The 15,104-nt window shown below is 44.5% G+C and overlaps 1 protein-coding gene across 1 annotated transcript in view; it reads left to right on the top strand.

Annotated features, from left to right (window-relative positions):
* Atp13a4 (ATPase 13A4) overlaps nt 1–15,104 on the top strand; it is a 136,636-nt gene that overhangs the window by 45,203 nt on the left and 76,329 nt on the right. The window contains exons 2-3 of the mRNA XM_032899257.1: nt 1,229–1,402; nt 14,512–14,658. Coding sequence (XP_032755148.1) covers nt 1,229–1,402; nt 14,512–14,658 — 321 coding nt within the window. The remainder of the gene's footprint in view (nt 1–1,228; nt 1,403–14,511; nt 14,659–15,104) is intronic.

The following is a 15,104-nucleotide window of genomic DNA, read 5'->3' as shown; positions in this document are numbered from 1 at the left end:
AAAAGGAGGAGGAGTATGAGGAGAAGCATAAGGAAGAGTAGTATGAGGAGGAGTATGAGGAGGAGGGATTCGGAGGTAGACTTACATATATTCAGGTATTTCCACCCCATAGCAAGTTTGTGCTATGGTTGTCGCATTGTGAGGGTGACAAACAGCTTATGGATCTGCACATGTCTATCAGTCAGGAACACTGATTTTTGAAACCAAAGTGACTCAATCTAGTTGTACTTTTACCCAGAATACCTAGGACCTTCCCTGTCTCAGTTTTAGCCTTTGTCACCAGCATGAGGTGTCCCTCTGACTTTGAGGTATATCGTTGTGTGGGACTCAAACCATGAACTTCAGAACTGCTTTTCTATTTTGTCCCAGACGGTTCTCAGAAGGAAGTTTGTCTAGATAATCATAGGATAATCATAGATGGGAGATGAGACTCCTCCTCTAATAATCATTTTTTTTCAGGCTCTAGTAATCATCCTTCATGGCACATAGTTGCTGCATAACAACTGAATGGTTGCCATGACATTTCCTTTTGGATAGAAAACTCTTTTGTTATTGAACAAGGGAGTTGGAAGAGACAGCTGAACCCCAGGTTCCCTAAAGCAAGTTGGCCATTCTTTCATTCTTTCATTAAATACTACTCTAAATTCTGGGCCTGTTTCCTGCTCCAATTGTTCTTTAGCCTCCTGACCCTAGAGTCACTGGTATCATTTGGCCACTGTCACCAACTAGTGTCCCTGTCACATGGTTGTGGTCATGCCTGTTAATATTTGGAGTCAAATTCAAGGTGTGGTAGCTGGCAGAATTGGGTTTGTCCAAGACTTAGCCACTGATATTCTAGCTGTGTGGCTTTAGACAAGTCAGTGCATCAGCTGTCTTGAGTCCCTTTGTATCATCTGTTCAACAAGGAGAGTATTATCTCCTTTCTGGAATAATGTAGGAATGGGGGTGACTGGGGGACTTAGACAAGACCATGTATTTTAGCACCTGGGATAGTGCTTGGTCCAGGGTAGCTGGGTGTTCTGACTGTAGATATTGCTTTTCTTGGCTAAAAAGTTCTCCTCATAGGTTAGGAATCATGTCTGAAACTTCTTGGTCAGGAATCCAGGTTCATTTTTTCTACCTTCCCTCCTCCCACCTGTCCCCTGTCTCCATTTCATCCCAAAACGTGATGTTCAATTATCTTTGCTGACCAACACTTGGAATAATTTTTTTTTTGGTTCTTTTTCAGGAAATATTTGGCTATCGGACTCAAGGCTGTCGGAAGGCTCTTTGTCTCATTGGATCTATCTTTTCTCTTGGAATGCTCCCATTGGTATTTTATTGGAGACCAGCTTGGCATGTATGGGCAAACTGTGTCCCATGTTCCCTGCAAGAAGCAGACATTGTGCTGCTGAGGACAACAGTAAGCATACATCTGTTTCTGTAGACTGTGTCTCTTTTCCTGGACATTGTGTTGTAAGGTCGTTGGGAGGAGATAGCCCCAAGGTGGGTACATTCTACCATAGTTGTGCACCTGCCTAGAATGCAGGAATTTGTGTACCATATGATTTCTTAAGAGGAGTTACTTCATAGGGTAGTCTTTTTAAAATTGCTAGTTTTGCAAATGTTAGAGAAAATGTAAACATGCGATTGCCAAAATAATGAGTAGTATAGAGTAGTGAGTCAGGCTACAAGCTACTAATTCCAAGTTCCTACTGACCTAGTCCTTGACTTCTAGTCTGGTACAAACATGCCTATGGCCTCCACAGGAATGGTTCTGGGAAAGGAACAAGGGAATTGAAGAGATGAGGAGCAGCCCACTAAGGAAACTGCTCTCTCTCCCTCTGCTGATAGGAGAGAGCCATAGTTTTGGAGATGCTATGTCCTGTTCTACAGAAATCTCAGGGCATAAAATACAGCCATTTTGTCCATGAGGTCATGGCCACTCTCTGCTGTTTCAAGGCTGTGGCATCAGGTGGGGCTCTTTCTGTGTATATTCATGTCACTTCCTTGTGGCACTCCTGGCACTGAGACCACATGCGTCATCTTTGCAGGAAATCCCCAAGGGGAGGGACTTCCTTGCCTGTTATCCGTTGTACTCCTAGTTCCTGCGTCTGTAAGGGGTGACTGACAGGCTGATCTGGTACTCCTATTTAGGGAATCTGTTGGAAGATTCTCTCCTGACTAATTTACCTTCTTATTCTCTAGCAGGGCATTGTCACAGATGACCCGTGACAACAACCAATTTTGATAAATCAGTCTCTAATGCAGTAGTTCTCAGCCTTCCTAATACTGCAACCCCTCATCTTGGGGTGACACCCCAACTATAAAATTATTTGTGTTGCTACTTCATAACTATAAATTTGCTACTGTTATAAATCATAATATAAATATCTGATATGCAGGATATCTGATAGGTGACCCCTGTGAAAGGGTTGTTTAAGCCCCCAGAAGGTTCTTGACCCACAGGTTGAGAACCAATGCTCTTTCGGGAGTGTAACACGTTTTTATACGTACCGATCTTTCTAGATAAACATTTTATCTATGCAGCCGGAGAGAAGAATAGCAGCACATTTTACAGCTGGTCAGTCAGAATGAAACAGCTCACTGCCTCCAAACAGAACGAAAGAAAACATAACTCCCAAACGCATTACACTGAAACCTGCTATCTAACACAGCTTGAGCTAACGTTGAGTTCTTTTTTTTATTGGATATTTTTATTTACATTTCAAATGTTATCCCCTTTCCTGTTTTCCTGTCCATAAAGACCTCATCCCCTCCCCCTTCTTCTATGAGGGTGTTCCCCCACCCATCCACCCACCTCCTTTCCCGCCCTGACATTCCCCTACATTGGGGGAGGAGTCTAGCCTTGGTAGGACCAAGGGCTTCTCCTCCCATTGGTGCCCAATAAGGCCATCCTCTGCTACATATGCAGCTGGAGCCATGGGTCTGTCCAGGTGTACTCTTTGGATGGTGGTTTAGTCCCTGGTTGGTTGGCATTGTTCTTATGGGGTTGCAAATGTTTCATTAACCTGGAAGTCCAGTCAGTTTTATCTTGGTTGGCTTGGGTCAGGGAACTAGCTTAGCTCCATCCTTTAACTGGATCCTGGTCCCTTCAAATCACTACATGACATGCGGACCATAATATGAGTGGTAGCTTAGTAACTACCTCACTAATTCAACCATATTTAACTAGATATTCCTGAGGATTAAACTTCTATACTTGAAGAAATCCAGAGAATGACTTGTGCAAGGCAGGTTGTATTTTCTGAGCCACTGAATGGGAACACAAGCACTTTTGATTCTGTTTGGGGTTCCTTTTAATGGTGGCGAAGATAAACCCTGAACTCTACCTGGAGGCTCATGTCTTGAAGACATGTAGAATGTTCTGGAAAAGTGCCAGGCACTTACCATCAGGCATTTGATGGGTGAGGAAGTAAAACTCTGGGGACATGATAAAATTTACCTCATCTCAAAATGGAGGCCAGGATGGAGTTCCCTGCATCCCAGACCCTCATCCAGGGCTGCTTCTACACTGCACTCCTGCCACCCGTGTTCCAATCTCAACTGGCATCAGAATGACTAGCAAGTTTTTGAAAGCAGATTTCAAGCCTCAGCTGTCAAGTTCTCAGAGTTGCCAATCTGTTGGATTTAGGTTGGGGCCCAAAGAATTTGTGTCTTTAATAAGGTCTTGGGTGATGTTAGACCTTGCGGCAAAGGACCAAATGGTGAGGAAAAGAATTGGTGTATAGAGTCAGAACTCCCATCTATCAGTTCATGTGTTCTTTGGGAGAGGAATAGAAGCCAAGATAATTAAAGTTTATGTAGTATCAAGAGGGAAAATAAAACAGAACAGATTTAGCCAAGTGTGAGAAGTGGACTTCAATACATGGCTTTTGTGTCTTACCGAGGTAGGTGTGTTTTCTGAATGGAGACACAAACATTTATGAATGAATGCTATTTGGGGTTCCTTTAAATAGTGGTGAGGATAAACCCAGAGCCTTGCTGTGGTCAGCCAGTATTATACCACTGTGTTGCATGCCCAGCTCAGGATCCTTTTATTAGGACATTTTCTCATGTGAATTAAGACCCTATGAGGTGATGAAGGATTGAAGGAACCAGAGAGGTCAAGGACACCGCAAGGAAACCTATAGAATCAACTAACCTGTGCCCATAGGGGCCCGCAGAAACGGATCCGCCAAACAGAGAACGTGCATGGGAAGGACCCAAGCCCTCAGCACATGTGTAACAGTTGTGCAGTCTTCGTGTGGGAGTCCTGGCAGCAGGAGCAGGGCTGTAATCTGTTGCTCACTGTTGTTCCCCTAACTGGGCTGCCTTGCCTAGCCACAGTAGAAGATGCGCCTAGTCCTACTGCAACTTGATATTCTAAGGTGAGCTGATATCCATAGGAGGCCTCCCTTTTTCTGAGTCTTTTCTGAGGAGAGAAAGGGGATGGTGTTGGGGAGGTGAGGTGAGAGGGAAGGACTGGGAAGAGAGAAGGGAGGAGAAGTGATGATAGGGATATAAAGTAAATCAAACAATCAAACAAACAAGAACTATGCTTATAGTAAAGTGGCAGAGAGAGAGAGAGAGAGAGAGAGAGAGAGAGAGAGAGAGAGAGAGAGAGAGAGGCAGAACCTCAGAAGCAGAGGAGCCTTCTGCCTTTCAGAGATTACAGCTCTGTGGACCCTGGGCTGGCCTGCCCGTGGCCTCCCTGACACAAGCTGCTGGAAGACTCAAGGAAAAGACAGAAATAAGAGGGAATGAGCAGGAAATGGGAAAGCAGGGACATGAAGGCAATGGAGGGGGAGCAGGCTGAAAGGAAATAAAGAGGAGGAAGACCACGAATGAGTAAAGACAGAGAGAGGTGCCAAGGCAAAGGCAGATTCCTCGTGGGATTGTCTGTCAAGGGCCAGACTTCCAGCCCGAGACCCTGAAGTCAGTTAGCAGCTTTTCAGTACATTGGTTACTCCATTGGTAAAACAGGACTAGGGACTAGTCAAGTATTTAGTCTTTCCTGAACTGATGTGGAGTGATTGATTATGTGAATGAAAACCATTTACAAAGCGTGAACTAGATAATCAAAGGCCAGTGGGGTGTGTGTGTGTGTGTGTGTGTGTGTGTTGTGTGTGTGTGGTATGTTCATGTATGTGCAATATGTATATGTGTGTGTGTGTGTGTGTGTGTGTGTGGTGTGCTGTGTGTGTTTGGTGTGTTCCTGTATGTGCAATATGTATATGTGTGTGTATGTGTGTGTGCCTGTGTGCGTCATGTGTGTATGTGTGTGTGACTCTGTGTGCACACATGTGTATATGTTTGTGTGTGTACGTGAGTATGTATGTGTGTGTCTGTGTGTGTATTGGATCTGAACCTCCAAAAGTTCTCTATGCAAGAGATCTCGCTATTCTCGGGGCCTATCTGCTCATCTGGACGATGCATTTCAGCCGGTAGTCTCTTCTAGTTTTTCTGTACCTGTATTTGCAAAGGGACATGCATTGGAAATGGCCATCACTTCCCTACAGCAAAGGGACATACATTGGAAGCAGTCATCACTTCCCTGGTGGCTCTGGAAGCCACACCCATCATGGAGACCTGTTCTTTCAACCAGGAGACTCCATCAAGCCCCTCCCTCTGCTCCCTCAGAGCTACTCAGAGAAGCCCTAACTCCCTCCAATCTTGCCTTTTCCATCTTGATTTCAACTTTAATTTTTAATTACCTGCTCTTACGCGTCATCTTAAATAGATTCGTTATGCCAGAGACTCTCCAAATGAATGAGCTTCTAAATTGGTCTTTATGTAATTAGACAAGAACTCAATTATTTCCAATGTTCTAACTAGCTGAGACTTAGAGAAAAATATGCTTTCGGCACCAATAGTTGAAAAGTCTACTGCTAGGTTACTGCATTAAGATGACAACGTAAAAATATTTTGTTTGAATTATTTTGCAATAGTCAGAATCTAGCAAGGGCCCATTAGGAGGACAGAGTGACTCCCACCCCAAAGTGCATTGTATATCTGCTCTTTGTCTTATTAAAATATCAGTGCTTGGTATTTATCCTCGATCCCAAGCCGGTAAGATTGCGGCTTATTATCACGGATGCTGATTAACGAGTCATTTCTCTACATTAACAACTGCTTGCTGGAAATCCGCAGCGTTCGGCTTACTTTCCGTTCTCTTTCTTATTAGGCAGCGCCGAGCATGAGATTTTTTTTTTTTATCTTTCTTTCCAAGAGATGAGTGTAATTACAATCTTATTTCATAAATTTTAAAATGCATTTGGTTCATCAGTCATCCATTCGTGAATTTTTGCCCATTTCTGTAGTGTTGCTTCATTTCTATGCAAATAGCACGATTTACATTCGTCGGTGCTGTGCATTCAACGCTCCTGGCGATTTCCATATCTTGGTTCTAATTACAGACAACGCTTTCCCCTTCGTTGCCATTGTATGTCACACATGGTCAAAGGCCCCTGATCTGGGGAGGAGAGCGTTGCGATAGTTGGATGTGAGGCCTCGATCAAGCCCCTTCCTTTCGAGGTTCCAGTGGAAGGTGAAGAGCTGGGTCCTTAGCTGCAATCTTAGAAACGTTGCAAAGCAGCCATGATGATGCCGCCCCGAAGGCTACAGGTCCAGCAGGGGGTGTCTGTCAGTGGTAGTGTTTGTGCTTACAGGCCCCTGGTCTCTTCCTCCCTTCCTCCTCTGCACCCTGGTCTCTCACTCTCCCCACAACAGCGCGACACTTTATGCCTCTGCTATTGCCCACGGAGTTTCTCTGATAACAACTCCCTCTGCTCTTCCACTCATTCGGTCACTCAAAGAGGACTTGCCAAACGCCAACCACATATCAGACCTAGGGCATAACCAAAGAGATGGAAATCCTGTCCTTACTAAGGGGCAGTCTGGTGACAATCCCTCCCCCCTCTACGGAGAGTAGCAAATGGGTTCTAACTCACTGAGACTTCTCAGTCTTCTCTCCCATCCCTCACTCTCCAGAATGTCTGTAGTCATCCACTCTCCCTCCAGTCCTGGAAGAGATTATTATCTCTCCTAGTTCTCTGCTTTAATCTCTGACTGTCATGCTGGCTTGCAATCTGCCTTGTATTAATATACTATTCATTTTTCAGTTTATGTAGAATTTCATTGTTATTCTAATTGTTGTAACAACCCTGGAAAATGGTTATTATGATCTGGATTTCAGAGGTGAGGCATCGGGAGCCCCTCCTTTATTTTATTTTATTTTTTTAAAGATTTATTCATTTATTATATATAAGTACACTGTAGCTGTCTTCAGACACACCAGAAGAGGGCATCGGATCTCTTTACAGATGGCTGTGAGCCACCATGTGGTTGCTGGGAATTGAACTCAGGACCTCTGGAAGAGCAGTCAGTGCTCTTAACCGCTGAGCCATCTCTCCAGCCCCCGGGAGCCCCTCCTTACATTTTTATTTCCTTTATAAAGTCTGTGAGCGCCAGTTGAGGAGGGCCACAGGCCTAGCTCATGGGCAGGCATTTGGTGGTGGTGGTGGTGATGTGTGTGTGTGTGTGTGTGTGTGTGTGTGTGTGTGTATGTGTGTGTGTGTGTCTGTGTGTGTGTGTGTGTGTGTATGTGTGTGTGTGAGTGTATGTGTGTGTGTGTGTGTGTGTGTGTGTGTGTGTGTGTGTGTGTGTGTGTGTGTGTGTGTGAGTGTATGTGGTGTGTGTGTGTGTGTGTGTGTGTGTGTGTGTGTGTGTGTGTGTGTGTGTGTGTGTGTGTGTGTGTGTGTGTGTGTGTGTGTGTGTGTGTATGTGTGTGTGTGTGTGTGTGTGTGTGTGTGTGTGTGTGTGTGTGTGTGTGTGTGTGTGTGTGTGTGTGTGTGTGTGTGTGTGTGTGTGTGTGTGTGTGTGTGTGTGTGTGTGTGTGTGTGTGTGTGTGTGTGTGTGTGTGTGTGTGTGTGTGTGTGTGTGTGTGTGAGTGTGTATGTGTGTGTGTGTGTGTGTGTGTGTGTGTGTGTGTGTGTGTGTGTGTGTGTGTGTGTGTGTGTGTGTGTGTGTGTGTGTGTGTGTGTGTGTGTGTGTGTGTGTGTGTATGTGTGTGTGTGTGTGTGTGTGTGTGTGTGTGTGTGTGTGTGTGTGTGTGTGTGTGTGTGTGTGTGTGTGTGTGTGTGTGTGTGTGTGTGTGTGTGTGTGTGTATGTGTGTGTGTGTGTGTGTGTGTGTGTGTGTGTGTGTGTGTGTGTGTGTGTGTGTGTGTGTGTGTGTGTGTGTGTGTGTGTGTGTATGTGTGTGTGTGTGTGTGTGTGTGTGTGTGTGTGTGTGTGTGTGTGTGTGTGTGTGTGTGTGTGTGTGTGTGTGTGTGTGTGTGTGTGTGTGTGTGTGTGTGTGTGTGTGTGTGTGTGTGTGTGTGTGTGTGTGTGTGTGTGTGTGTGTGTGTGTGTGTGTGTGTATGTGTGTGTGTGTGTGTGTGTGTGTGTGTGTGTGTGTGTGTGTGTGTGTGTGTGTGTGTGTGTGTGTGTGTGTGTGTGTGTTGACCAAGGCATGATACGTGCAGTTCCTCAGATAACCCAAATGTGTATGACAGTACTGAGAAGCTTAATCAGGGGAGATGAACGGTCACAGTAGGATTACATAACAGAGACTTAACGGAGTCAAAACCACGGAGGGTTTTCTGGAGGTCCAAAATGTTAGTCAAAAAGTGATTCTGGCTAATGGCGCCAGGCACACGGAGAGTGGTGAAGGCCGATGAACGCACGTGGGTAAAGAATGTGGAGCGGAGCCTCTGATCTCTGAGCCCCAGGTTATTCTGGCGTCTCTGATGAAGCCACGTGCTTACTGCGTCTTTCTTTTTGCTGAGTTATGAGCTTCGCGGAGCCAGCGGTCAGGGCTTACTTTCCGTCCCTTATGCTACTGTGGCCACAGCAGGTGCCTAGTGTGTGTTTGAGCAAATTAAGTAGGTGGTATGGAATTGATAATAAATAATTATGGTTTCCACTAGCATTTTTGATTCAAGACTGAGTGAAATGCTGTGTGAGAAGGCAGGATACAGCATTATGGTTCTCTTCAGTGCATGCTCTCTCTCTCCCGAGACCGTGACCTCATTTTATTAGACACCCAGCCTGAAATAGAGCTGGCCTCTGAGGAATGGCTAAGCATTGACAAAGAGCTTTGCGGTCTTGTTTGCGACACAGGACCATCAACGTTGTAATTAGCATGTGAGGCGTGTGCGGTTGGGCTGGTTTCTGGTGAGGTCTTTCTTCCTGGCTTGCAGGCCCACCTTGCCACCTAGCCTTTCCTGTTTTCTTAATGCTTCTGGTTTCTTTTCCTTACCACATGTGACATCATTCCTGCTGGAGTGATGTGTCACCTGTGACCTCGGTTAAACTTGGTCACCTTCTCAAGGCCCTATCTCCAACATTGGAAATTAGGGTTTTAACATGTGAAGTGTGTGTGTGTGTGTGTGTATGTGTGTGATTTATTCTATGACAGGAAGACATACTTAACCCTTCTCCACTGCCTCTCCCGAGAAGTGAGGTCTTAGCAGTTCCTCCCTCCTCTTGTAGCATAGACCTGTGTGCGTGTCCGTGTTTGGGCGTGAAGTATGTATGTAGTGAGAGGGAGGTGACTACTTGCAGCAGGCATTCCGGGGACAGGGGTTAACTCTTATTATCTGCAGCTCCAGAGACTACCGAAGATTAGCCAGTTTACCCCACTGTCTACTGTCCACTCAGAAAACAACAAAAACACACCAAAACTCCCAGTCAAAACTCCACAGACAGGCTGAGCTATTCTGGGTTTTCTTTTCCCATCCTCCTCCTCTTCTCTCCCCCTCCTCCACTGTGTACTCCTTTTCTTCTTCCCCATTTCTTTCACACAGACCTTTGTCATGTAAGTTGCTTGCTATTTGCCTCTCCTCCTTTTTGGTCAATAAACCCCAGCAGAACTGGGACACTGGCTAGTCTGTGATTTCTCCAACACACAGGACTTTCTACATGTACTTTGTATTAAAGCCAATATTCCAGCTAATACCAACCCTTTCAGATCGGTAACATGGAGGTCACTAATTCAGCCCTGTATGGGACTCACTTCTAAGAGAAAAGTCCTCATTTTCTAGTGTCTCTTTGGGCCTTTGGAATGGCTCACTTTGTTCTGAAGGCAAGCTCAGAAGTGTATTTCATGTGTGGGGCTTGACCACAAGACAGGACTGGTCCAAACCTGAGGACCGTCATACAGATTTTAAGAAAAGAATGGAGTTTGATAAGCAACAGATTCCACTTTAAAGTTCGCTATCAAAGTTAAACTGGTATTTCCAGGTTCAAAAGGACAAGGTCACGGAAATTAAAGAAATACTGTTTCTCTACTTGTCTAGGTCAAACATAAGAAGCTCTGCAGTGGTTTGCAAATCTGCTTTCAGATTCAGGGTCGATCTGGTTAATTCTCTCTTCGGAATGATGTAAACCTGTTTGACAAGCCTGAGGTGTAGAAAGTTCAGACCTCCTATAGCAGTGGTTCTCAATCTTCTTAACGCTGGCTGCGGCTCTTTAGTACCTCATGTTGTGGTGACCCCTAACCATAAAATTAGTTTCGTAGAGATTTCATAACTACAATTTTGCTACTGTCATGAATCATGACGTAAATATCTGTGTTTCTGACGGTCTTAGGTGACCCCACAGGTTGAGATACACCGTTTGAGACAATTAGTTTGGTCTAACCACTTTACAGAAAACGGCAGCTCCCAGAAGCTAGGAGGTACCGTGTGGGTGTTGGGAACTGAACCTGGCTTTTCTACAAAAGCAGTGGGTGGTTTTACCTGCTGGCTTCTCTCCAGCCCATTTTTTTTTTTTTTTAGAAAGCAGAAACTGTGTTCATTGGTAATACCAGTTAAACTGGATATGGCATGGCAACTGTGTCAAGTGTGGATTTAGTAAAGCTCAGATTACCAGAGGCTGACAGAAGATGCTAGAGAGGATAAACAGAGAGGGGCCAAATCCGGGTTCTAAATGAACCTCGCCTTTACTCCTTCATCCATAAAATGGGAGGACAAAATACCTACCTCCCAGGGTTTTAAGCATTAATTGAAATATACACATGCAACACACGGTGCCTGAACATAATCAATGCTAAGTGCTTTAACAACTGTTATTAGAAGCACAGTTTTTTTTTCCTCCATCTTTATTAACTTAGGTATTTCTTATTTACATTTCAATTGTTATTCCCTTTCCCTGTTTCCCGGCCAACATCTCCCTAACCTCTCCCCCTCCCCTTCTATATGGGTGTTCCCCCCTCCATCCTTCCCCCATTACTGCCCTCCCCCCAACAATCACGTTCACTGGGGGTTCAGTCTTGGCAGGACCCAGGGCTTCCCCTTCCACTGGTGCTCTTACTAGGATATTCATTGCTACCTATGAGGTTGGAGCCCAGGGTCAGTCCATGTATAGTCTTTGGGCAGTGGCTTAGTCCCTGGAAGCACAGTTCTTTTCTAATGCACTATTTCTATTAAGTTTTTGAAAGTTTTAATGTATTTTGATCATATTTGTCTCCTATCTCTTACCCTTAACTCCTCTTAGATCTATTCCCTGCCTACTTTAATATTCTTTTTCTTTAATAACTCTTATTACATGTATATATACATACACAATATATAAATAAGTAAATGCAGCCTGCTGAGTCTAGTTAGCATTGCTGATGGGTATATGTATGTCTCCCACTTGGTATTAAATAACCAGTTAGGGGCTCAGCCCTGGAAGAATCATTCTCCGTCTCCCAGAAGTCATTAACTGCCTGTAGCTCTCCATCTAGAAGTGGGTCCTGTGGCATTTCTCCCATCCACGTTGGCACGTCAAATGTTGGTGTCATTGCTCAGCTCTTGCTTAGGTCCTCTGGCTCTCACCATCTTTGCACCCCCTCTTCTACAACATTCCTTGAACCTCGGGTGTTGGAGTTGGGTTGTAGATGTATCTGTGGGGTTGAACACCCCACAGACAGTTGCTGTCTGCATTTTGAACCATTGTGGCTCTCTGTAATGGTGTCTGTCCGCTGCAAGGAGAAGCCTTTGAGAGAGGAGGGCTACCTCGGCTTACTTGGGTCTGTGCTTTGTGTCCACATTTTTTTCTTACAGTAAAGCCTGATTGTAGAAGTTAAGTCTGGTTCTTCCTCCCAACTCTGTGCTCTTAAAAATAAGACCCAGACTCAAAATATATTTATTAATACCATGGCCATATAGCTAGGCTCTACTCTGACTTGATTGTAATTAAAATAGCCCAATTATTTTAACCTACATTCTGCCACATGGCTGGTTACCTGTGCTCAGGGACCATGCATGTTTCTGGTTCCTTATATGTTCCAGGGTCAATCTTCCCTCACCAGGCTCTATCCCAAAACACTTTCTCTGCCTCCCAGATGTTCCACTTCCGATTTCCTGCCTAAGCCACAGACCATAGACTTTTTAATTGACAAGTGATACATCCATACAATACACAAGATATTCTCACTACGTCTGATGAAATCAAAGAGCAAACTAAGTAATACTGAACTATGTTAGGATGGCTTCTAGAGGCCTAAATGTCTACCGTATAACACCTACAATATGCGCATTAGCTCAGTCTACTGTGTAACCCCTAGAACATGCTCATGAGCTCAGATGCTTAGGTACTCAGCCAAGTTTAGCCAATCTTAGACTTCGAGTATCACTATGTGCAATCTAAGTTTGATTTTTATTATCTCTGCCCTTGCATGGAATAATATCCAATTTCACTGTTTTGTTTTTTCCCAGCTGTTTGGGGTTTTGTTTTTAATGAGTGTTTTAAAGGGTTTTCAATGTTTTTAACGGGTGTGCCTGCATGCCTGAGAATACATGTACGGATAGTGCCCATGGAAGCCAGAGGTCGTTGGATCCTGGAACTGGAGTTGCAGAGGATGTGAGATGCCGTGTGGGCGCTGGTGATTGAGCTCATATCCTTTGGAAGGGCACCCAGTGTTCTTAACCACTGAGCTGTGGCTTCAGTCCCTTTACTTGTTTTTATTTATTCATTTATTCTATGATTAATTCATTGACTTTCAAAGTTGTAGTAAGATTGTTTCTCTTTCCCCCCCATTCTTCCCGGTTTCCCCTTTCTCCTTCCCAATCTCCCACTATTCCTACCCCCTAACTCTTGTCTGTTTCTTTCTCCTTCTAAGACTCCAAGTTAGGCCTTCTGGGAATACAGACATTTGACAGCATCCCTGTCCACATGCCAAGAGACACAGTAAGGGAGATATCAAAGGGCCCAGGATGGCAAGGACCTTGAATACTCTGATGATTTAAAGGAAAGCTCACTCAGAGAAACCAGGATGGTTACCAGCATGTGAACCTTTGAGCTGGACCTTGAAGGCCAGTTAGGATCTAGCTATGTGACTACTGAGGAGAAAAAGAAAGGAAATAGCAGAAATGAAGACTCATGGAGTTTTTCTCCTAAGGATAACCAACTGATCAGACGCAGCTCTGGCTACTGCACTTTCTCCTTGCTACATCCTCCAGAATTTAATTAGCACTGGTACCTTTGAGGCAAGGATGTGTGTGTGTGTGTGTGTGTGTGTGTGTGTGTGTGTGTGTGTGTGTAGGATAAACTTCATTGTATCTGACCTATATTCCCACTCATAAACATCTGGGTTAAACTCCCATCACTTCATTCTTAGCCCGGAGCTTGATCAGTCATTCACGTGGGTGTGTATTGATTCTTCAGATAGCAGTTGCTGTTTGAATCTCACCAGTCTCCAAGGAAGCAATGTGGTTGGTGTCTGCCCACCAAGCATGTACTCCCTCCTAGTTTCCTTTGGGAGGAACTCACCAGTCAAGTGCAAATGGAAATAATTTCAACCGGAGTCATGTTGTAAGGACTCTTCTTCAGCCCCACCTTGCTCAGTATCTCCCTACAGTGAGTCGCCTTGTGCACACTTGATGCTTACAGTGTTCTTGGGGCTCACATTGTGCTGTCATTGAGCGGGTCTCAATGAAGACGTAAACCTTGTTCCTTACTTCAAGGTGATCTGGAAGAAAGAGGAGAACGGAGAACCTTCCAGAGTCACTGTGGTACTCCTTTAGAAAATCTTGTTTTCTCCAAGAGGGAGCGTGTCAGTGAGACTGTTCGGGGAAAGGTGGATTTTGAGTTAAGTCTTGAGACATGAGGGAGAGTCTATTCATTAGATTTCCTCCCACTCAGAGGGGCACATAGTTCCTTGAAGTCTACGGGGTTTGCTTCCTTCCCTGTGAGATTACCAGCTAGACCGGAAGGTCATGGAGAATGCTGTTCTTGTCTGAGAATGTGCCTCTTGCTCTCTGGCTTCGGTGCTGGTGCTAGTGTCTCATGCTTTTGTTGATATTCCTTAATGAACGACCACAAATCTCTGTCACTTAAGATTCAAAGACAACATCATATGCCACCTTTCAATGGTATATATTTCTGTCTAGAATGTTCATTAGCTCCATAACTCACAACATTGTGCAAAGTGATGTTTTTCAGGATGAATTTTAGCCCGATGACCTTCTCTTAACTTCCTGGGGGTTTTGATGTCTATTCCCCAGGATGAATTCAAAATTTATTCTTGGAAAAAGGTAATGTGGATCTCCCTGTCAGCACTGAGCAGCACGTCTGGTCTCACTCCTGACCACCCTCTCATTGCAGATGAGGAATTTATCATAAACAGAGCCATACGAAAGCCAGACCTAAAGGTAAGCAAGCTCTGAGACGGCAGAGAATTTTGAAGAATTATTTATTTCATGTATATGAGCGCTTGCTTGCATGTATGTAAGTGTGCCATGTGTGTGCCCATAGGGTACAGAAGTGGGAGCTGATTCTCTTGCCATTGAGTTATAGATAATTGTGAGTTCTCATGTGGGTCCTAGGAACTGAACCCACATCTTTTGCAGGATGTGCAGGATCTTCTGCAGCACTCAGTATGTGGAACTCTTAAAGCATCAATCCTATCTTATACTGTAAAGCCAGTCTTGCAGTGAAGATAACCCCTAAGGAACATTCTAAGGGATTTGCTTTTTTTTTTTTTTTTTTAATAAAAGATTTGGTTTGAACCGTGGTATCCAAATGTGTTTAGGTTGTTCCCTTTTGTCTAGTGAATGCAAACTGCTTGGGTTAACATTCATATTGAAAACATACTCTT

Source organism: Rattus rattus, chromosome 4 (assembly GCF_011064425.1).
Source record: "Rattus rattus isolate New Zealand chromosome 4, Rrattus_CSIRO_v1, whole genome shotgun sequence".
NCBI classification, from domain to species: domain Eukaryota; kingdom Metazoa; phylum Chordata; class Mammalia; order Rodentia; family Muridae; genus Rattus; species Rattus rattus.
The sequence above is the reverse complement of the archived record's forward strand: the minus strand, read 5'-3'. Positions and strand labels throughout refer to the sequence as shown.